Source organism: Mycteria americana, chromosome 1 (assembly GCF_035582795.1).
Source record: "Mycteria americana isolate JAX WOST 10 ecotype Jacksonville Zoo and Gardens chromosome 1, USCA_MyAme_1.0, whole genome shotgun sequence".
NCBI classification, from domain to species: domain Eukaryota; kingdom Metazoa; phylum Chordata; class Aves; order Ciconiiformes; family Ciconiidae; genus Mycteria; species Mycteria americana.
Window position 1 is genome coordinate 152,944,163 of NC_134365.1, and position 23,969 is coordinate 152,968,131.

Consider the following 23,969-nt stretch of genomic DNA (forward strand, 5'->3'; position numbering starts at 1 on the left):
GACTTAATCACAGTAAAATTATTCTAATTTTTCTGCTAAAATTTCTACTCAAAATTAAGCTTGTATTTTACTGACTATGGCTCAAATTTTGTATTTATTTCAAATGTGTAATATAAAACTCTTTAGCTTTTTATCTTTGGAATCTCTTTCTCATCCTTTTTTATAACGGTTTTCAGTTCAGTGAAAATAATTAAAAAAAAAAAAAAATCCACTGCTTTGTTCAAGGAAAATACAAGAAACGGCGAGGGGAACCAAACACACCCAAAGTGAAGGTTTTATGTACTTCCCCAAAAGGCCAAATAGATAATGGCTCACTGAAAGGAGGAGAGGAAGAACTATTTGGACATCTCAGTTGGTGGGGGGTGTAGGGGGTGTCTTTTTTTCCCTCTTCTTTTTTTTCCTTCTTCTTTTTTTCTCTTTCCCTCAAGTATGGATACCCAGAATACTTGCTGTATCCAATTAGACAACACTTAATTTCAATAACAAAATTAAATATCACTATTTTATGTGTTTTTCCATCCTTTGTGTGCATGTTTCTGTTAGACTATGTTCAACTTGGTAAAGATGTGATTCTGGAAAACATGGAGCATTCTAATGCCTTTCCCAAAAGGAGATGAATGCATAGGTGTAGCTTCAGTAAAGCCTACACTTGAAATGCTTTGTTGAGCCAGAACATAGTAAACCTTTTGTCCTTTGAAAAGGAAATGCAATTGGCAACAGAGTAAATATTCACAAATTACACTCAAAATGTTCTTAAACTTCACCAAACTGTGGAGAGTAATGTGTCCTTATAGGATTTTGTTGAGTCAAAACTACAGTGTAATTAGTATGTGGTTATCAAGATCTGCCAGCTCATCTTTTATCTCGCTGGACAATCTGGCTTTTTTCAGTTGTTTGTTTCTCTCTCTCTCTCTCTCTCTCTCGCGCGCTATATTGAAAGCACCCTTTTTAAAAAAAAAAAACACAAAACTGTCATTTCTGCAATTAAATTAGTATGAAGTTACAGGTGAAGTCTAATGTTCTGGCAATTTATTGCAATCATTCGGTTGTTGCAAGTCTGAAACTGTCCAAAAAGCATTTCACCTGGTTTAGAACATCATATTGTATGTAGTGGTATTCTGTACTTTTGAACTTGTTCCTCATTCACTTACAGTCTTTGAATCAAAAAATAAATCACATCTTGTATTTTCACAATAGAGTATTTTGAAAAGTGATTGCAATATTAATATGTGCCTGGAGCAGTTCTTTTTTGTATTTTAGATAAAATCTGGGAAATGTTCTTTAATAGTATACTTTTTGAGACTTCATACACCTTTATGGAATGTATTGTTTGGTTCTTCAGGGATACCTCTGTACAGAGGAGAGAGATTGATGAGATCAGAAGCAAACAGGTACAAGCAAAGTTATCAGTGTCTTGGTACTCAGCAGATTTGCCAAACTGTGCTCAGGTGTCAATGGCTACAGTACCACAACGTTTGGTGGAAAGCCTAGTCTGTAAAGGTACTCAGAACAACCGTGATGCAAATGCGCTCCTCACCTTGCGAGGCTGGGGACATGCTCACAGCTTTTGAAAGACTGATCCTCGTTGTTGTTTAAAGAGGAGAAATCACCACAGACGTTTCAACTTGATGGAACTGTCTGTGATGCTGTATCAGAATGTTTCTTGGTATTTTTCTATGGATCAGCAAGTTTTATAGTTGTTGATTTTTGAGGAGTTTTAACCCAAGGAAAACAATACCTATTCTTAGTGTTTCGTATGAGTTAGTTATGGGAAATTTTGATTCTGACAGGAATTAAGATAATGAAAGGTATGTACTGAATGGATGTTTGGATTCTTTCCCTTAAAAAAAAAAAAGTTTCCTGTAATTATGTCAATTATCCCAGATGCCTAAAGTGTTGATTTTAAGCCTTTGAATGCAACTTTAGCATTACTTAAATGTATTTACAGACATTTAGTATAATAAATGAATTTATACAATACTGCCTGCTATGTTATGCTAGTGGCATAATACTTTCTAACCTGTAATTGTGGACAGTAGGGAAGAACACTTCCATCCCACTCCTACAACCCCCGTAACCACAGGTATACCCCCCAAATAAATCAATCGTCACTGAATTATGTATTTTTAGTATTCTTTTTTAGATTTTTTTTACGTATTTTTTTCTCTTTTTCTTTGTAGTAATTGTAGTTCTTTGCATGCAAATACAGGCATGCTTTTACTTACTAATAATACCAAAATAGATTATTAAGAATCACTTGTCTATAATTTTTTTCCAGCTTTGATAGCTTGAGGTGCAACTCAGGTTTGTAGATATCAACAGTACCTGTTACAGCTCACAAATGGCCTTTGCAGTATACTTTAACTGCAATCCATATGGATTCCTCACCAGAGAACACCGTACAGCTTTCATCAGTACATGAAAATTCAGTTCAGTAAAAATAAAACGATGACCACGTTTTTCCTGGTGGAAGTAGTTTTGTGGTTTGATAGCCAGTGTGCACTTTGGCTGTCTTCTCATTGAGCATGTCAGTTTTTATGAGCCAAAAAAAGCTTTTCCTGCTGAAAAGGATCTAGCAAGTTGCTCATGAATATAGCTATGAGTTAAGCTATATATATAAAATAGATATATATGAGTATGCTAAGGTTAAGCTTATGCCTGAGTATATTCGTGAACTGAGCACAAAACACGCCGTGACCAACCTCAGTGTCCTGGCCAGTGTTCAGAGGAATGCCGCTGGCAGAACTGGGTACTGAGCCCCTATTTCTGTGGTTTCTAAATAAACATATCCCTGCGTTACAGCAGGTTCAGTTAGAAGATTTGAATATGCACTGCCCTTTTGAGGGACAACTGATGTGGCTTCGAATATGATCTTGAGAAACTCTTCAAGATAGCTTATGCAGTTAAGCTACATCACAGGGAGTATCCTGAGGTGCTGAAAGCATTCGTGACTTAGGTGAGTGTTATACATAGAGGCACAGGTTGGGGAAAGTCAGCTTGAGGCTTTCAGGATGCGGGGACTGTGTGATAGGGCTGTATTGGTGCAGGGGCAGGTCAGTGATCCCAAACCCTCCTGAAGGAGGAAGCAGATTAGCAGCTGAGGCCACCGAGGTCATACTCCAAGATCTAACTGCCCCATAAAGGACCTGTTGTCATCTCCTGCTTGCAAACGCTTCCTGGAGATCCCCTCCCCTCAGGTTTCTGAGGGGTGCCGTGCCTGTTTCGTAGCTCTTTAGGGCTGACTGCTTGAGCTGGTGCTTTGCAGGACCGGGCCTGCAGCCAGCGTTGGCGTAGGTCGCTTATAAAATCAGTTGAAGGCTTGTTTCTCCATTTGATAATGGCTGGAAGGCAGTTTGTCTGGTCTGGAGGCTTTGAGGGAACTTTAAATGATTCATTGTTTGTGTTAGAATTGGTGTGTAGTAGAAATACAGCTAAAACTGTAAACGTGTGTATTTTCAGTAGTGCTCTTAACATACTCTATATAACGTCATATTCAAATGGTAGGTATTACATCAAATGTATTATGATATTAAAAAGCATTTCGGCTTGATGAAATACTGCCGTTTAATGAATGGGAAGTTCATCTCGTTTCATATCTGGCGAATGGTTTTGTGTGTGTTACCCAGAGGTGCTCTGGATAACTGCTGAAATTGGTGGATTTCACAGAACAGAAAATATTTAAAGGTTAGTGTGGTATATTTGCTGTGGAATTCTCTTTCTAATAAATCAGTTAATTAATCTTGGATTACAATTAGTGTTTGCACTGTAGTAACAAAGCTCGAGTTGTACTAAGCAGAGAGGACTGAGAAAATGAGCTTGTCCTGTTATTTTTTAAGCCAGTAGTAACGTGAAGCATAAAATACCATGCATACAGATACAAACCTTTTACAGTCTGTTTTTCTTTCCCTGATTTTAAGTTTGAGAGTCTCATTTTAAGGCATGACAGGCTCCTTGCAGTCTCCTGGGTTTAAGCCCCGCTTTCCTTTGTGGTCTCTTCACACCCTTTTGTTTCAGGGATCCCCTGTAGATGGATTCCCCCATCTTATCCCTCCTTATTTTGGAGGCTGTTGTCTGTGTCAGCTGCTCTTAGTTGTTCCCCATAACAGAACCTCTGTGCAGCTTATTTTCTACCTGCTCTGTCACCCTCTTTCCCTCCCCCTCCACTTTCTTTTAAGTGAACCTACTCCTGCTTTTTGATTCAGCAGCTGTATGTGCAATCCTTCCAGCAAATCCCCTGCTACTGTCATTGCTACTCACACTGTTGTTTTCCTTGCTAGTCTGAGTCCTTGCATTTCTTTTTAGCACTTTTCCCTGTGCCCACTTGTTCCACCTCTTCCTGCTGTTCTATAAAATTTACCTGTAACCTGATTTTTTTTTTTAAATGTGAAATACTGACATCTTAACAGACCTGTTCCTATATGCAAGTTAAGTATCAGCTTCTGTCTAAGCACGCTATCACAGGTGTTGTCAGAGAGATCCTTTGCCTGAAGCAGCAGATAGTTTAGGGGATTCAGATTTTCCCAAGAGGCTGATTTTTGAATTCTCTATCTTGCACCAAAATCAGTAGTATTTTGTCCTTCAGTACTTAGCACATTCCCTGATAAGCTGGGTTGTCTCATACCATTAGTTCTCTAGTTATCCCATACCAGCCCAAAAATGCTGTGGAATTGAGGATAAACCTCTCTTTATATTTGATCACTGAATTTGTCTTTCAAGATTAAACAGTCAGAGTATTACTTTTCCTTTCGTAGTTGTCCCTCAAGATTACTGAATGGCATTTTCTACCAGCTCTGGATTTGTATAGGATCTGGAAAGGTCTGTTCCATTATTGATAGAGAGAGTGCTGGTTCATGGTGATGAAGATCAGGGTGTTTGGTAAGGTAAAGCATTTATCTCAAAAGAAAAGGGTGTGACATCCTTGGGTTTTCTTAAATGTTTTGACTAGAAGGACAAACCTGGGGGGGTGGTGGTGGGGTGTGTATATGAATGTTTATAAAACTGGTTTTGAAGCTAGCTTGTAACTAGCTTGTAAGCAAGGTTTTGACAGTTGCGCTCTTTAGAAATTGAATTTACTGTCAGAGGTTTAATGAAATCTTGTGTTCTCAACTGCTGACTTGCACTTCAGGTACTCTTTGGATGCTTGGCTGCTATAACATACTTTCTGACTGCAGTAAGTTACTGAAACTTCAGGAATTCTTGACCTGTGAGCTGTAACTGTGTAACTGGTAAGACATCATCGTGTGGCCAACATGGAGGTGTCCCATATGTGTGCTGGGCTTATGTCCAGTTGTGTGAGGAGTGGCTGCTGCTGTGTATTCTTCAGGAAAAAAGGTGGTGGCAGAGAGATCAGCAGGTTGTTGTGACCTGCTCCCTGGCTGTGGTTCAGGAGAAGCAGAGGAACGTGACATCACAAAGCAGGCCACTGGTCAGACTAAAGATTCTGACCTGTATGTGGTGGTTGGGCATCTCCGCATCCTGAGTCGGTACCCTGACTAATTCTGTAGAATCCTTAAAAATAAGAGTAACAAAAAGTGAGGGCAGCATTTGATGCAATGACACAGTACTGCTTACTGTTTTTGGAACTAAAGCTTGGTTTCAGGTTTGAGTTTTTGAACCTGAATGTATTATGCACTAGAGGAACAGGAACAAGGCATCAGATAACACTTCAGTCCAAGACCTGTTCCTCACAGCTTAAGTTTCAACAAGGAGCTTAAGAACAAGAACAGATGAAATAAATATGCTTGGTATTAGTCACGTGAAGCATTCAGAGGTTCTGTGATGCAGGAAAGGAAAAGGGATCTCTCTCCTGCGAGTTCTCCCTGAGGTCCAGGTGGAGAGGGGATGCATGTGTCTTCCCCCTTCTGCCTGTTCTCTTCCCCACCTTGAGGTGATTTGTGAATTTTTATATACTTGCTCCTACTTTTGGGGGGGGTCAAGGGATTGTAACTTGCCACTCCTTTCATGCACTGCTCCACAGCTCCCCCAATATTTGTGTATGAATTTTCTTTAAAAAACCTTTTTCATTGAGACCCGATGCAGATTTGGCAACACTATTGGCTTCTGTGCTGGTTTTGGCTGGGATAGAGTTGATTGTCTTTATAGTAGCTAGTATGGGGCTATGTTTTGGATTTGTGCTGAAAACAGTGTTGATAATACAGGGATGTTTTAGTTGTTGCTAAGGAGTGCTTATACTAAATCAAGGATGCTCTGCTAGGTGCACAAGAAGCTGGGAGGGGACACAGCCAAGATAGTTGACCCCAACTGACCAAAGGGATATCCCATACCATATGACGTCATGCTCAGTATATAAAGCTGGGGGAAGAAGAAGGAAGGGGGGGACATTCGGAGGGATGGCTTCCCAAGTAGCCGTTAGGCGTGATGGAGCCCTGCTTTCGTGGTGATGGCTGAACACCTGCCTGCCCATGGGAAGCAGTGAATGAATTCCTTGTTTTGCTTTGCTTTCATGTGCAGCTTTTGCTTTACCTATTAAACTGTCTTTATCTCAACCCACAAGTTTTCTCGCTTTTGCTCTTCCGATTCTCTCCCCCATCCCACCAGGGCGGAGTGAGCAAGTGGCTGTGTGGGGCTTAGTTGCCGGCTGGGGTTAAACCATGACAGCTTCTCTTAGTAAGGTCTGATTTAGATAATGAAGAAATTGTCTACTTCTGTTGTAATATTACTTATAACAGAGTTGTGGCGTTGTCGCTCTTGAATTTTGACTACAAGTAATACTAAGCTACTAAAAGAAGCTGTCAAGTACTAAGTATTTTATGTGGCTCTCAACTAAACTTGTATATGAAACAATGACGGCATAGTCACTTTTATTGAAACTCAGTAGCAATATAAATTTTTAAATTTGTATGAATCTAGAAGTAATGACAACTTGGTGGCTAAACTTCCAAATTTCAGACCTGTGGTTTTCAACCTGTTTTTCCTTTATTTAGTCTTGGTTCTCGTACAGATATTAATCCTCACAGTCTCTCTCCATGATTGGCAATCATTTGGCTACTATTATTTCCCTTTCACATTTGTTGATGCATTTCGTTGTTATCTGATGAGAGTGAGGAAGAAAATGTGTCCGTGAGTGTGTGAGGATAGAACGTCTCATCAGTGTAAGAGTACATAACATTTCTGGATTAAAGGGAATGTGATGTAGCAGCCAAAGCCAAATGTTTAATTTTGAACCAATTTGTTTATTGCAGGGAGATTTTATTCAGAAAAGTGAACTGTAGAGAAATTTCTGGCAGAAGATAAAACAGTAGGAGGACATGTAGAGGAGTTTGGAAGGATTCAGTTTTGTTCAAGTACTGGAGCTAAGAGTGGGAATAAAGGAGGATGAGAGTCTGGCGTCGCCAGGCAGTGTTGGTCTGTTGAATGTATATTTTGCTCATAGAAATGTATACCCTTCTAATTGCCTGTTCTGGGTTTTGGGTAACTGTTTCTATGGAAGAAGTCAGATATTCCTAGTCTTTATCTGGTAAAAGTTTACTTTCAGAAGCTTATCTTTCTGAGCAGCAGTTCTGGTGCAGTGGAAAATCATGTTGGGGTAATAGTAGTGGAACAACTTTTTAGGTTGTCTATGTAAGCCATCTTAAAGCAGCTGACACCTGAACTGCAAGGTAAGAGTTCAGAATACGGAGCATCTTCCTAATATGCTTACAGCAGCCTGTGTTCTCTGACGCACACCTCGCAGAAGGGTGTCAGTAAATCCCCTTTGATCCTTTTCCCCCTTCGGTGAATGGTGTTTCTCTCTTGGTTTTGTGTCCTTTCCCTTCGACTCGGGAATTACAATGGCTTGCTGCTGTAATTGTGGGCAGAGCACTCACAAATACTATTTTTTGGAAGAGGACCTCATTTGAACTGGAGGAGGGTATGTAAGAAATAATTTGATTGAAATAAATGAATGCTGCCAATGTTCCAGACTAAAAATGCAGCTTAACTTTAAATTTAAAGCGTTTTTAAGAGCTATAGCACAGGTCGTTTTGAAACCTGTTTTATTTGGGAAAGTGTGAGGGATAGACTTTCCTCCGCACTTGTTTTGGGAGCGGTATAAGAGAGGATTCCTGTCTTGACTCTGAAGAGCTGTTAGATGGAAGGAGAACAGATAACTTTCGGGGGAGACTGGGGTGGCCCTTTCTCGCCTGGGCTGATACTTTCCTGGTTGTGTACCATTAGCACAGCAGTCAGTCTGATCGACAAGAGACTTGTGAAGCTGCAGCATTCACTCACATCTCGTACAAGATCCAAGAGTGTCTCTTCATTTAAATTGTGCTTTCTCTTGGTACATGTCCTATCAGGAAATTAAAAGGATAGCTTTCCAAGTAACGGTCTCGTGGTCCAGTCTTCTTCAGGAAGATGTACAGATTTATACAGGAACAAATTTAATGGTATTAGCTGTTTCTTAATGAAATCTAACACCGTATCTTTCAAGCTGCCTCTTTGGTTATATACATAAGCAGAGAATCAAGAATGATATCTTGCATCCGGTGATTATTTTTACCTGTACTATTCAAAGACCCTGCTTCTGGAAAGTAGCTTTTTGCCTGAGAAACTCTCCTAGATATGAGAAATAGGTGTTCGGTAACCCCAAATTCAGATAAAAATCTGTGGAACGTTGCTTGAGAGTTAAATTGAGAAGTATCTTATTTTTTTTCACTGCCACATGCAGCTCTTTATATTGGAAAAAAATTCCTGTCCAGGTGACCTGGTAAAAAAAATCCAGAAGTCTAATACTTTATTCAGTATTTGAAATGACAGTAAACTGGAAAGCTCATGGGAACAGAGTCTGAACAGGGTCTTTAAAATACTTAGTGCTCTGTGAACTAGAAAGTTAAAAGTTGTTTTAATATACATATTTTTCACATTTTCCTACTGTCATGAGGTAGATTGAATGGGTTTTTTTGTAAAGCAATTGATAAATTGCTTAAGACTATAAAGTGAACATTGTCTAGAAATGGACAATGTACTCTTTTTTTTTTTTCTTAAACAGCTTTGGGAATAAATGCATTTTCGAACTGAACAAACATCTCTTCCTCTTTCTAGTTAAAAAGCGAATATATCATTTTTCTATTGGGGAACAGAAGGTCAGCAGTTCAATTTTATTTTCAGCATTTTATAGACAGTTTAAAGTGAAATCCCTTGAAAAGTAGGTAGCAGTGTTTCAAGGGATTAGCAGTGAAACATAGCAATCCACAGTGATTCTGAGCTTTGTCCTTCTGTGCGAGATCAAGGTTAAACTTCTTATATCTGAGGACTGTTCTTTGTTTATACAATACATAAATGTACTAACACTTCCAGTGAAGTATAATTCCTGCAGACCATTGAATGTTTGAGCTAGAGGAAAAGAAGCAGCAATGGAAGCAAATAATTCAAATGCTTTTTTTTGAATCTTGAAGGAAATTCAAGGATGTCTCCTTTATAAAATTTCATGGTGTTCACCATATCCTGCGTGGCTGGCTGTTTTAATTTCAAGGCAAGAAGGAAGGTTTACTGATAGTGAGGATGAAAGTGCATGAACAGCGGTGCACTTAATTTGTTCTTCCACAGAGCATGTTTCACCAGTCTATCATATAGATAGTATTACGTAAATGTCCCACTTCTGTAGGGTGTCTGGTTTTTTTTCTGTCATCTTGTGTGCTTGGCTCCCTCCTACCACCTTTTTGTAAGGGACTTTGTGGAGAGGTTGGTAGGTGTGAAATGATTTGTAATTTTGTCTTGTCTGGGCACCTAATATACATTGTATTCTTTCTGGACTTTCCCCTCTCTTCTATCTTGGGTTTTTTTTTTTGTTTTCATGTATTTCCGAATGTATAGGTAAGCTGAAATGTTGTCTTCTGGGAGGAGTGGGGAGATAACAGTCCAGATTAACACCAACAAACATTAAGCTTATCTGTGTCTCAGACTTAGTAGAAACACCCTAAACCAATGTGGAGATGTGGCTATTAATTATTGCTGCTGTTTTAGGGGCGAGATGAGGTCTCTTTTCCCAAAAGTTTCCTTTAGTGCAGTTAAGCTGTTTATTAGCTGTGTGGCTTTTCTGAAACTACTTTTAAAAGAATTCAGGAAAAGGTGAGCCGATGCTCTCTTCTCACCCTCTTGCTATATTTATCTAAATGTGAGGCAGCATTTGGGGTTTTGTTGTGTTTACTGTGCAGCCAAGAAACATAGGCCAAAAAAGGTGCCTCCTCCCTGTTGGTCAGATGCTCTTTGCAGCCAAAGGGTCTGAAGGTGTCCTCTCTGCACAGTCTGGGTTAGACCATTGCTGTCTAGAATGTGTAAAACCATCGCTCTTGATGGCAATGCCTTCAAAATAAAGCAAGAAGAAGCTTTTTCTTGCCCTAATAGTGGAAAAAGTCACCACAGATTGGGTCATCCTCAGTAGTTGCATCCGTCTAGGCTGCTGACAGAGGCAGAACGAGAACCTGCAGCCACTACTGGCACCTGCCTGAGCCCTCTCTGCTGCTGGAGCTTGCAGCAACAGAGGCACAAAGGGAGGTTGAGGGCAGATGGCACGAGCATGTGGGGCTAAAGGCTGGACGAAGCGGTTGGTAGGAAGGGATATTTGATGGCTATCTGTGGTTGGAGTTGCTTTATATTCAAATGTGTGTGTTTTGGGTTCCCCCCCGCCCCCCCTCTTTCAACAGACAAAACCAGCGATGATAACTTAATAATTCACACTTCTTGTGTTTTCTGATAAGCATACAATAAGAGGGCATGAAAAGATGCAAGTTTGTGTAGTCTTCAAGATATGGGGAAATACCTTCTTCGAAAAATACCAGCTGGGTTGGATGAAGCACTAATAAAATAGTCTAACTACAAAAATGCCTCTCAGTGTTTCCTGCCTGGTCTCTAAAAGGTTGCCAGTACTGTCTGTTAATCTTTGTCCTGCTTTCCAAATGAAATAAAAATGCAAATTTTTAAAAAAAAACTCCCCCTCCTCAAAACAAGCTGAAATATATTTGGGTTTTTTAATCCCTTAAGCTTGTCCTTAACCAATTTCTTAATAGTCATCCCATGTTTATGGAAAGGCTTGAGCCAGGTTTTTATTATAAGCCCTTTGCCCTGTGTGTTGGTGACCATACTCGGTTTCAGCTTAGCTGAAGACCTATTAGAGTGTTTTCTCTGTAATGTCTCTTATCATTATCTATCTTTTAAGGATAGGGAAGTTACAAGGCTCCTAACTAGTACTGCTAAACTTTAACATACATTAATATAATACCAGCTTGTTCTGTAGAATACCAGCTTTTTGTCCTTTGAAATAGAATTTTAAATTTAAATCATCTGTCAGAAGCTAAAAATGAACACTGCCTACTTTATAATAGGCATGCTGTTCCAGAAATGGTATAGAAATATCCTTTTCAAGTAAGACATCAAAAGGTTTTTAAAAACTTAACTTCCTGAAACAGCCGAGTGCTTATCACATAAATAGGCAAGATGGTACTTAGTATTATGTGTTTTAAAGACTGTCACATTGATTAAGCATTTGTAGCTTGAACTGCCCCAGACCAGGAAATTTTGTGGCACAGCAGTATTGCTAATGAAATTAAAAAAATATGAAAGGTTAGCTTCTATGAAGGTCACAACATGAAACAGAGTGAACATCGTATAAAGTTAGGGTGGTATTGCATGAATTAATAGAAGGCCAGAACTCAGATTTGTATTCTTTTAGTGCTGAGCAGCCTACCTTGTAACAGCCCTGACGGCTTTCTCTTTCTATCACTAGAGAGGGAGCAGGCTAAAGTATCTGCTGCTTTCTCAAATAAACGTTAGCAATTTTATTCTTATCTAAGAATATTTGCCAGAGTCTTACTGTTGTGACAGCGTTGTGTCCTTTTCTTGCAACATCAACTTTTTCTGAGACAGTATGCCTCGAATTATGAAAGCTGCATTACTCTGAATAACGGGCAGCCGTGACGACTGTGAGGTGACCCTGGCTTACAAGGAAGGAGGAAAGATGTGAGCTGGGGGATTGCCCTCACTGGGTTCCTTGTGCTTGGCAGTCTCTGCCTTCGAGGGCATCCCCGCTGCTCTTGCCTGGTAGACACGGGGCTACACCTTCATGCTGGAGTGGGCTTGGAGAGCTGGAAAGGGCCTTGTCATCACCTACAGCCATCAGAGACGGTCATCGCTGGGACTCTGGGCTGCACGCAAAACGCGTGAGTCTCGCTGAGATGATGCACGCTTTATGATTAAAACTATTCCTTTTCCTTAAATGGCAAGTTTACATTTTCAAAGATCATTTGAAACATTCCCTGCTTATTTCATCTGGGCAGACTGATTTGTGTGATAGGCTTCGTGAAAACATTGGGTGGGAAATTTTTTTACAAACATCCTGTTACATGTTATTATATAAACATGCATAAAGTGAGATTTCTTTTTTGTTGAGTGGTAAAGTGCTGCGCTGACTCCTTAGCAGGAAGGATGTATTTCTGGGTGTTTCTAATCTGTATTCTCCTTTATTTCTTTGTGTGTCTTTTAAAAAGGCTTCTAAGCCACTTATAAGACAAAAAACAAGCTTAACTTTTGTGCTCTATTGGAGCTACGCAGAAATTCGTTACCACTAACCTCTTCTTGAGGTTTCCTGTTTGCAGTTGTTCTGTAACGCAAGATACAAGGCGCCGGAGCATTGCTGCAGTTGTATTAGAGATTGGGCTATCAGATATGTTTGCGGGGCCCAGAGAAGCAAACATTGCTCAGAAGCTGTCAGAAGCATCCAGCTGAAGAAACAAAACCCCAAACCTCACAGCATTGAAACGATGGCAGGTGATAGAGAGGGGAAGAGGGTTTGAGGTGTGTGGGGACAGGCTGTTGGGTAGCATCAAGATGAAGTTACTTGGCTAAGTACAGTTCTAAATTGCTGGTTAATTAAGACTGATCCTTCACTTTTTTTGAAGATATACAGCCCGCTTGTATTTTAGCAAGAAGTATCATCTAAAAAAACCCCACACTTGTGGCACACGTAGAAGTGGGCCGTGGCAGGGCAGTCCCGCCTGTGGTGCACAGGCCGCAGCACCTCTGATGTGATTAACTGTTCCACTGGGCTGTATCGCCCTCACAGTTTTATCTATAATTATTGGTTGGTTTGTTGGTTTTTTTTGGGTTTTTTGTTTGTTTGTTTGTTTGGGTTTTTTTTGTTTTGTTTTTTTTTTTTTTCCTAAGTGACTCATGAGGTAACGGAGTACTTTTGCACCTAAGAACAAATGTCTTGGGACCTGCCAGAAAGGGTCAGGGTGTCTGCTGAGCCTGCCTTTGAAGTCACCCCTGTGGCTGGGCTTGCCTGGTATCTGGTTGTTAATCTGTCCAGCGTGAGTGCGGGCTTGGGCAGATGGGTAGACCTAAATCAGGAGCTCAAATGAAGTGAAAAATCTACAGAAAAAAATAGTTTGTTCATGCCTGTCTTCCTTAGAACCCTTTTAATAAGTACTAATTGCACGTCCATAATCTGCTGGTATGCTGTCTGGGGTTTTGGGGGGGGTGCTTTGTCTCTTTCCTTTATTTTTCTTTAGGATTAGACTTCATCTGACTAGTTGGTGGTGTTATCAAGGATGTCCAATTTATGCTTTCAAATTAGTGGCACAACTGTAACTCTCCAGAACTACTTCATCACTCCAGATTTTCCCCAGAGTTGACACTAAAACTGTAAAAGCTTTGTGGATGGTTCTACTATCTTGGGGTGCATTTGAAGATTAAAAGTTTAATTTTTCGTATTATTTTTATACCCTAGTTAATGACAGAAAAGAAAATGGTTGTCACTGTAAAATAATCCCATAGTGTAGAAATAAGTATTAAACACTTTTTTTCTTACATCATGTGCAGGAAACTTAATGTTCTGTCTAATTCTGTACTTCTTCTATTGCTAGTATTTAATTTATTCCAGACAGAGTTTAATAACTTTTTATAGTTCTTAATGAGCTGAACTGCACTTCTTTTGATACCTTCAGTTTGCATTTCCTGACTTGAGCTTCTTGCTATCAGTTTTTCCTTTTCAAAGAAAGTTATCAGGGAGAGGGGACACAGAAAACCTCTAGAGCTTTTTACCTCACTTTTTAAACAGGATATTCTTTTAGCCATATAATACTTCTTTCATAAATGCTAAATTGTGAGAGTAGGTTGGGAAATGTAATAAAACATTCCTCCTTCGCAGTGGATCCATTTATTTACATCTTTGTTCACGTTTATTCTTTGCAGCTTCCACTCATCCTTCCTTTCAGCTTTGGAAAACTGGCTCTCCTAAAGTACCAGCAGCGGCTTCTATTGTTTGTGACTGTGTCTTCAGTTTGCACATCAAAGTAAATTAGATAATAAACACTTGCACTTACTCAGCTATCACTTTTAGTTAAGTAGTCAACGCATCCTAATGAGACCTAATAGTGAAATACTCCAAATTAATTGTCAAGCTTGTGTTAAAACAGCCAGCAATTTTAGGCAGCCCAGGCATGTGGGGTTTTTTTTCTGCTCAGGTAACGGTTTGATACCTCAGAACTGCATAGCCGGATGACGAAGGTTTGGTCACTACAGCTATCTAGTTAACTTCCTTTAAAAGAGGGGGGGGAGTATTCTTACAATAATTTTTGGTGCAGTGACCTCTTCCCAAAGAAATGGGTCCCTTGGGGTGGATTGACACACATTATATGCAGTATTAAAGTGTTAAACTGCAGAAGCAGTTAGCCAAGGTGGCTGTTATGTGATCCATCTCCATTTGAGCACCAGCAAATAGCCCATGTTACAAAGCATGGAAGGGGTTTTACTGGTTTTAACAAAGGGCAACGATTTGCCATAATTTGAGTCAGCTTGTCTACTCTTTTTATACCTCTGCATTTTGAGATTTTCTTGTAGCAGTTGTCAGAAATATGATATTTTGCTTGGTTTAGGTTAACTTTGGCCTTTGCATAAAGGAGATCATATTTTCCTGTTTTTTCAAACATACATACTTTAAGTGGAAAAAATGCTGTGTTCTACTGAAAATAGCTAAAAGCACGTCCAAAAGGTGTATTCTTTTTCACAGGTTTTCATTTGAATTCACATTTCTGTTCTTTTTAATGCCTTCTGAATTCTGTCTTTGAGTTTGATGCTTTACTGATCCCCAAGAACCAAGTGAAACAATCTCAAATGTAGAGAGAGGCACTTTTGGAAATCTTTCTATATGTCAAAACTATTCATCCAGGCTGATTAAAAAAAAAACCAACCAACCAACTAACCCACACCCAGTCACGCAACAAAGAAAACAACCGTAAGTGAAAACAAAGCTTCAAACCTCCTGAAACAGTAGGCAGGCTAACCAGAGATTGCATCTTGATAAATAAGAAAGCTTCAGACTTGGAGTGTACTTCAGATGAAGTGATCTAATACAAGTTATTTTATTAATTACAGAATACAGTAAGCACATCTGCTTACTATGAAAGAGGCCTCGATGGAGACTTTTTTTTAATTTTCCACAACTGTGTTACCTTAGAGGACCAAATATTGCCTATTTGCTATAGCTTATGAAAGATTAACCAAGTGGACACCAGATAGCTGGCCTGTCAGCAACATGTGCTGCAGGGTTCAAAACCCATTTTCATTTTCAGAGTTTGGGGGCAGGAGGAGGAGAGGTTGTTCAGCCTTCAAATCTTAGAGGAAACCGTGATATGTCATTAGTTATGTTTTCATTCTCCCAAGACAATTAACTAAATATCATATAGTAATTATGTCTTATGTAATACCGTATACCAGTTAGGTGTTTTATGCACATCAGTGTCATGTAAAAGTCTCCGTATCAATTTAGTTCCTTTCTTTCAGTGTGTCTTAGGAGGACATCCAATTCCAGAACAGTCTGTTATATCAATTGTCACTTCCTATTAATAGAATTTTTTCTTGTTCCCTTGGTGAGGGATTAAATTTCAAGCATTGCTGTCAGTCATTTTTCAGCTATGTTTCTTTTTTGCAAAATAAATTGTGAACGGGGAGAGTGACTGCTTCTTTTCTCCCTGTGTCTTTAAAGCTCAACCATACCGCCTGCGTGCACTATCCTAACTAACCGTATCCCTGACGTAACCCTGAGCCTTCCTCCTGAGGGCAAGAAGAGATGCTGCTTTTCTGCCCGTTGGGTCAGGGCATTAAACTAGTGGGAGCGTTAACTCACGGAGAACTTCTAGGAGAAGATTCCAGTTCAGGTGGCATGCTGGAATGGATCCTTTCTTATTTATCATTTTGGGAGAAACATACTGGCGCGGGGGGCGGAAATCCAGGCCTGGTAAAAGAAAATGAGATCTGTGTAACAATTATATATAGTTTGATATTTAAAATAACATCAACGGAGCAAATAGTTCACATGAAAAATCACTAGCAGATTTACAAGTTTGTGGGAGCAAATTCTCTTAAGTTCCTCTACATTTAAGTTTCCATAGTCTCAAATATTGTTTGCATGGTTCAGTTTTAAGTGTTGGTTCAAAATGGCATAGGTGGCTGGTTGTCTTTGGGTTTTTTTCTGCCACTGATAAATTCTTGAATAATTGATAGTTTATTGGACATAACCTTTTCCTTTCTGGACTTTCTTCTGATAAAGTACAGACTTTAGTACAGGAGCTACAGTACTAGATATTCCATTGATGTCTACCTTTGTTCTGCCTTAGGGTTAGCTAATGTTCCTCACCTGTCTGAGCAGGCTTTCAGTACAGTCTTCTTACAACTGCCTTTACCTTGGCTGGGTTTTTGTTCACTACCTTCCTAGCCTGGCAGATTTTTCAGTTTTTCCCTCGCTCCCAAGCGTGTTTTTTGTGTTGGAACATTTTCACGTGTGTTTCTGAGATAGGGCAGCTACCACTGAAGACAGGACTCCTCTCCTAACAAAACCTAAATTGGAGGGAAGAAACAAAGTGGCTGAAAATACCTGAGCTCAACTAAACTAATTAGTTGTAACATTTCAGCAGATACAATATTGGTGAAATTAGTTTGCTACCACTGCTAGCAATGAAGGAAATGCTGGCTTAAAAGGGGTTGGAAGTGTGCATTGGTCACATAGTTAATGTAAGAATTATGTTTTCAAGGTCTGAGTTGTGGAGTTTTGTTTGCTTGTTTAGTGTGGTGTCTTTGTTTTGGGGGATTTTTTTGTTTGTTTTTTAAAACTGCAGTTGGAAGTTGGATTGCCATAAAAGTAAAGCAAATGACCACTTGATACAGTAAGCTAAAAACCAAGGCCATACATATGCTTTTTAAAGTGAAACAACCTTGTACTGAGAAATGGCTGTGTTGTATTTCATAAATTTACAGTTCCTTGCATAGGTATTCACTGGTGCTTTTTAAAGTGGGGGCTGTTATCCTATTGGGTATGAGGAGAAGACTCTGTATTTCAGTGCTAGGACTTCTGAGCTTTTTGAGGAGGAACATTCCAGAAGGTATGCACTCTTAGCAGAAATGGATTTTCATTTTTTTGATGTGAAGGAGTCTCGTGTTAACATTAGAATCAATGGAGACTCTGGTATTTTTTTTATTGTGCAGTCTATAAGCAGTATACTACAGAAATTTCACGTTTTGAGTGCATGTCAAGTTTTTATGGAGCGCTCAGATGCTTTGGAAGGTTGTATTATTGTTTTTTCCTTATGTTTTTCCCCAAATCTAGTTATGTTGTTTGCTTCTAATCTTTTGTTTGGCACACAGCTGTGTTGCAGAAGCATTTCAAAACTATTAATTCTACAGCCCCCTTTCTGGGGAACAAATGTGTCCTTATTCACAGACAAGGAAATCTTAGCTTTGTAAATGTCACAGGAAGAACCTTATTGTCCTTGATGGAGCCAGTCTAATGATGTAACCAGAAGAAAGTAATTTTAAGAACTTTAATACTAGTTCCCCACGTTTAAAACCAAACAAAGAAAAAACCCCAAATCAAACACCCCACCCCACCCCCCAAAAAACCCCAAACTACCCTAAAGAACCAGCACAACCAAACTCCTCCACACACATGCATACAGCTTTAAATGGACAAATGTTTAGCTGCAATTATATGATGCATTTTGACTAGTTATAAATCCTGTCCCCACTTGGGTAGGAATGCTTGTGCTATTAAACATTCAGCAAAACCTGGAGTACTTTTCTGACTTGGGTTCTGCATGAGCGGGCCACTTGAGAAACTTGGCTTCCCTACACTTCTGCCAAAATTGCATCATGCAAGGGGTCTGCTTGTGAAATGACATTGTTTCTCAGGGAGAGTGGCAGTTTTACACGTGGACAATAACTGGAATTGTAGAAATTGGGTAGCTTGGGGCTTCCTGTCCTGGAGTGCATTTCGGAGGACTGTATAGTTGATGTTGTCAGCCCTGACGTGTGATCTCTTCCTGTGCTTCTGTCCTTGCCCAACACCTTGGGGAAACACTGGAAACACTTGGTGACTCTTAACAGCATGGCCCAGTTCTTTTTTTTTTTTTTTTTTTCCCTTCAGAGGGATAGGAAAAATTTAATAGTTTTCCATTGGTCACTAGCCAAATATTACGCCTAATGTGGGATTTTTTTATTATTAATATACTGTAATATTGATAGATAATTATAACTTGCCTGTGTTGTGAAAATAACCTTTTTTAGAAGCAGAGCCTGTGTGGTGGCAACATCAGCCAACTGCATTGGTGGTAGCCTATTTCCTCATGTTCTCCATGTCCCCAGGAACAGTAAGAATTGACCATTTTACAATTGCTGAGATAAAATAAATCAATGTAAATTGGAGAGAGAGATTATATTGACAATGCTAGCCTCCAGAACATGCTTGATTGCAGTCGCCCTGTGGCTGCATCAGCTTATCGATCTGTAGGCTATCTGTCCATTTTATGTGGATCAGAAACCAGGGCAGCTTATTGGAGACTGTGGTCCAAAGCTCAGGCTCTCCTATGTCATTGTCTGATGGGATTATTATTTTAGGGAAAAAAAAATTGTTGAAGGGTATAGTGACTTATTTCCTGTAAAATCATCAATTCCACCTGCGTAAGTCACAGCCTGTTTGAACTGTAAGGGTTGTGTTTCTTCTCAGTTGTTCAAAACATCGTAACTTCTTTTTGAATTATTCTTGGGGCTCTCAGCTATGCAAACTCACATTTGAATGATGTTTTAATTGTTGTATGTTCCTTTGTGTTTTCTAATTGGAAAATGAGAACTTAAGCCTGTTGATTTCAGCTTCAGATTTTCAAAAATGTCGTCCTACCTTGTCCAGGAGGGGTGACGTTGCTGGTGCTTTCCAGAGCTTTGCTGTCAAATAGTTTAGCAACCATAGCTCAACCCTATATGATGCTCTCCTGGAAACAAAAATGATGATACGAGGAGGCTATTAAATTATAATAGAGTCCGCTATTGTGTCTTATGATTATTGGTTAACTTTAAATAAGGAAAACACTTATTTTTCTTTGAAAGAGTAGACTGCTGGACTATCTACCATGTAGTTTTCACAGTTTGTACTGTAGCTAAAGGGAGAAAGGGTGTGTGTGTGTGTGTCCAAACTGCAGAAGGAAACCTTTCTGAATATAGGTGATATAACTTCATGCTCAACAGAATTTCTGAACGAGGTTTGGGTTTTTTTAATTAACTTTCTGTCACATAAACTAATAGGTATCAGAGTTCATAGGGTTGTGGACTGCTAAGAACTAGGCAACAAAGTCAAATCATGTTAAAAAGATCCTTGGACATTGATAGTTTGAAGTATTCTGGGACCTGTTTCTACTAATCTGTAATTTAAAGGAAATCTACAGCTTTTACTTTTTTAAAAAAATAATCTGCTACATTGATTTTGAAATATATTCTCACCTCCCACTCTCTCCTGTCCTCCTCCACTTCCCTTGCCCCCCCAAAACCTCAGCAGCGATTAGAAAATTTTAGTTAACTTCTCAGAATTTAGAGGATAAAATCAATATGTTTTGATTGGCATTATAATATGTTTGAATGTCACTGGTACTGGCATGGGACTTTTCTGTTCCTTGCACACTATTGTGCTCCCTCACATTGTTCCCAGTAATTACCGGGATGTGTAGGAAAACATGGAGGCATGCAGCTGTCTTCATGCAGCTGACTAGCTTTGGAAAAGATCGTTCTTATTACAGGTAAGTAAAAAAAGACAACTCATTCAGTCTTAACAGAAGTCTGGGTAAGCTTCGGGTAGGGAGGAAATGAAATGCAATCGAGGGAAGCACAGTGGGTGCTCTTATCTACCCCGCTGACTCCTGCCTGGCGCAGGTGAGCTGTGGTGAGCTGGCATCTTCCCGGGAGCAAAGGCTTCTCCTAAAATGCAGTCTTGTGCTGCCTGCACAAAACATTGCGAACAAAGGCTTACTAAAGACAGTACCCTCCTCTTGATGGCAGATTTCCCTGCTGACTTACATTACTTCTTGAAGAATTTTTAACTTCCTACTAAAAAAAAGTTAGATAACTTTGTTTAAATGCAGCAAACATAAATAATATGTTAGTATGAGGGTGAGGAACTAGGGCAGAAGGAAAATATATTTTTGTCCTCAGATCAGAACTTTGAATGCCAGGTGTGGGATAGTTTTATAATGCTATATGCAAAAACTAAATGGGTTTTTTAAATTAGCCTTTGTTAATGTGTATCTGAATAATATTTTATATACGTTCAGAGGAAGCAAACAGAATACATTATGACTAGAATTTACTGTCAAGGTGTTGTCATATTTTAGTGGCAGAAAAAGCAAGAAAGATCAATATGACTTCCCTTATTTTTAAAAGAGAAATTCCAGTCTATGAGGTTTTTCTCTGTATGGCTTTTTCATTTTTCCCTACCTTTTTCTTGCTTATTTCAGAAGAACTCGAAGAAAAAAGTGGGTAAGAATTACATGATACAATTTACTGATGAACATGTTTTAATATTTTGTTGCAGAAGGACTCCATGAAAGATGACAGAAGAAGTTATTGTTATTGCAAAGTGGGATTACACTGCACAGCAGGACCAAGAACTTGACATCAAGAAAAATGAGCGTCTTTGGCTATTAGATGATTCAAAGACATGGTGGAGGGTAAGAAACGCGGCCAACAAAACGGGATATGTGCCATCAAATTATGTGGAGCGAAAAAACAGCTTGAAGAAAGGTTCTCTGGTTAAAAATCTAAAAGACACATTGGGTAAGTCCTTTTGTATTTTGGAAGAAGTTTAGTAGACTTGATGGGTTTCAGATTGGGAATGTAATGTGCATGTAAATGTTTTTTAACATGCTTGTTTGGATTTTCTTAATCCTTAGTTTGAGGGGACATGGTGGATGGTGGAGGGAGGGAGTGGGGGTGAGGGGAGAATCATGTGGAAAAATCTGTAAGAGGTTTTGTTGCATCACATCCAGGAGAATGTTATTTTTGTTCCAGTTTGTCAGAAGCTGTGTATTTTCAGTGGCTGAAGAACTGTGTTTTCATTGAGATATCAGCTGCTGAATCCTCTCCTCTCATGCCAAGTCCTCTCACTCAGAGATAGAAGGATGTAAATTGAATTGTTCAGCATAGCTATCATAGCAAAGCTAAATCGCTTTATGAATGGGATTATACAATGTGGCTATGTGCAATGTCAGGGGTTAAGTTTCTGTGGTCCGAGATGTTCCTTCTGCTTCCAAGACCTTAATATGTACACTGTTTTATACTTGCACATAAATTCTTCACAACAGTGTAGCATACATATAAAATAATATACCTTTGAAAAAAATTTGAGTGTATTTTGAAGAAACTTATTTGGAAGTCAGGTGAAATGAATTTTTTTTCTTTATTTTTGCAATGATTTTTAATGACTGTTTAAGTGACTAAAAATAAACGGGTTTACATACGGCTAGAGAAGGTTAAACACAGCGATATGTGATCATTTTACATATAGAGGCCAAAAAAAACCTACTAGTGGTATTATAGGGTGTAATGAATAAACCAGAAACAGATATGCACCTGGAGGTGTTTTGAGGTTAATTTTTGCCTGTGTTTTGGTTTTTGCCTGTGTTTTGCGAAGTGTTACATAGGGAAAACTTACTTTGTTGCAGTGTGCTATAGAAAATACTGACTCTTCAACAGAAAAATTAGAATTTGGTATTGGACTTGTTCGAAAGCAAAAAAGTTCACTTAAAAATAACATGTCAATAGCTTGTGTAGGTTTATCGCAGGTGTCCTGTGCTAATGTTGTGCCTAAGAAGTTAGTTTTCTTGGACACTTCTTCATTACCGTGTCCTCCATTGCTGAGCTGCCATAAAGTATGTGGAAACTGAGGATTACAGGATAGGTGGCAGGCAGACAAGGTTATCACAAGATTTACCACAGTAATATTGAAAACCATAGGCCTTTCTACAGATACTCTTGGAATATACTCATTACAGTGCCAGCAAATGTGATTATGCCTTTTCAAGGATTTGTATAAAGGATAGGCTCCAACACCAATTAACTAGTTAAAATCCCAGTTGTGACTTTAAGCTCCTTTTATATGGATTTATGTTGTTTAAAATATATATATTGTCTAAAAGCTACTTCATGAAAAGATTGCGTTTCTATTGTGATAATATATCAAGTGTTTGTGTAAAATACTGTGGACAGTATTTACATGATGTAAATAAACACATTTTTATTTATAGCCAACAGAAATGTGTTTAAGTTAAGGAAGCAGAGCTGTGTCCCAGCATATATGCGTGTTTACCTCCTTGATCTTAACAAAGCTGTGTGCTGCAGGGTGCTTCACTTCACTGTGGTGGTGACCGATGAAACGGTGTGAGAACAAAAAGTTTGATGGTTTCATGGCTGAACCTTCACTAGTGTCACATCTTCCAAACCGTAGCCTTTTGCACACATGTACACAGGCTCTTAAATTCTGAAGGACCGTTATTACACTCTATTGATTCCCCTGTACCTTTTCTAATAGTTTTCTCTGTGCGTTGTTTGTTCAGCTGAGGCAAAAAATACCGTCAGGCGGAGCATAGCTTTTTCTTTTGCAGTGACCACATGTACCTGCTAAGCATACAGAGTGCAAAGCACCTCTCATGCTCTTTTATGCTCGTACATCCTGTGACAGTAAGAAACTGCCTAACCCACAAATTGGCTCAGGATATTCTTGACACCCACCAAAAAAAGCTGGTGCTTAACAGTGTTCTTTTTTTATAGTTTAAGGGCTGTGAACTGCTTAGCATAATGAAACTTATGTCTGTGCTTTGCACTATGTATCTGTACAATTTTCTTTTTACCTTTCCTGAATCAGAGTCCTCAACTAAACTATAGTCTTTAAGCCGTGCTTGTCTTGTTGTACAGTAATTTCCCATTCAGAACAAGGAGAGCATGTGTCCTTCCTTAGAGGATCCTTTGTTCTGAGCAGCCATCAAGAATGCACTTCTATTTTTTTTAAACAAAAGCTTGCAAATTGCAAGGCTGATGCTTGATCTAGTGAAGCAGCTTTTGAAAGTTTTGCTGCGCCCAGTGAAACAAGTTCTTAAGTTCTCTTTATAGAAATATGTCTAATGTCTCATCAAACATGCCTCTCCTAAGATCACAAGAAAATTCACATTAAAATACCCGCTAGCCCAGCACAGATGGGAATATTAATTATAAGTCTTGTGAAATCTCAGGAGAGAAACAGCAGGCTCTTAGCTGCTTCCAGTGACAGGGTTAGCGGGCTTTAAAGAGAGGGACCCTCTGACGTACTTGGACCCACCTTTCATACTTGCGGCACTCCAGCAACTGGTTGCTCCTGTGGAGATACACTATTCCCTACCTCTTCCTTAATCAATTAAATTTCCTTGTGTTCAAACATATTTCATCTAAAAACATCGTTATCGCACAAATGACATAGCATGTTGTCTATGTTTGCCTGTAGCTATCTGCCTCTCTTATGCTTATCCACAGTAATTACCGGTGGTTGATTTATACTTACTTCCAGATATTCAATAAATATGGAAAGTGCCAGCCATAGTTCAAATTGTGGCAGACTCCATAAGAGCTATTACTATTTAATTAATAGTCCCCATAGTTGGCTGTTGAAGATGCATCATCTAAACAGTTCT

General features: G+C 39.1%; 1 protein-coding gene across 1 annotated transcript in view; it reads left to right on the forward strand.

The window, feature by feature from the left end:
- Window positions 1-23,969, forward strand: part of NCK2 (NCK adaptor protein 2) — a 90,398-nt gene that overhangs the window by 34,856 nt on the left and 31,573 nt on the right. Inside the window, exon 3 of the mRNA XM_075524779.1 lies at window positions 20,843-21,084. Within this exon, the coding sequence (XP_075380894.1) occupies window positions 20,859-21,084 (226 nt within the window). The 5' untranslated portion in view covers window positions 20,843-20,858. The remainder of the gene's footprint in view (window positions 1-20,842; window positions 21,085-23,969) is intronic.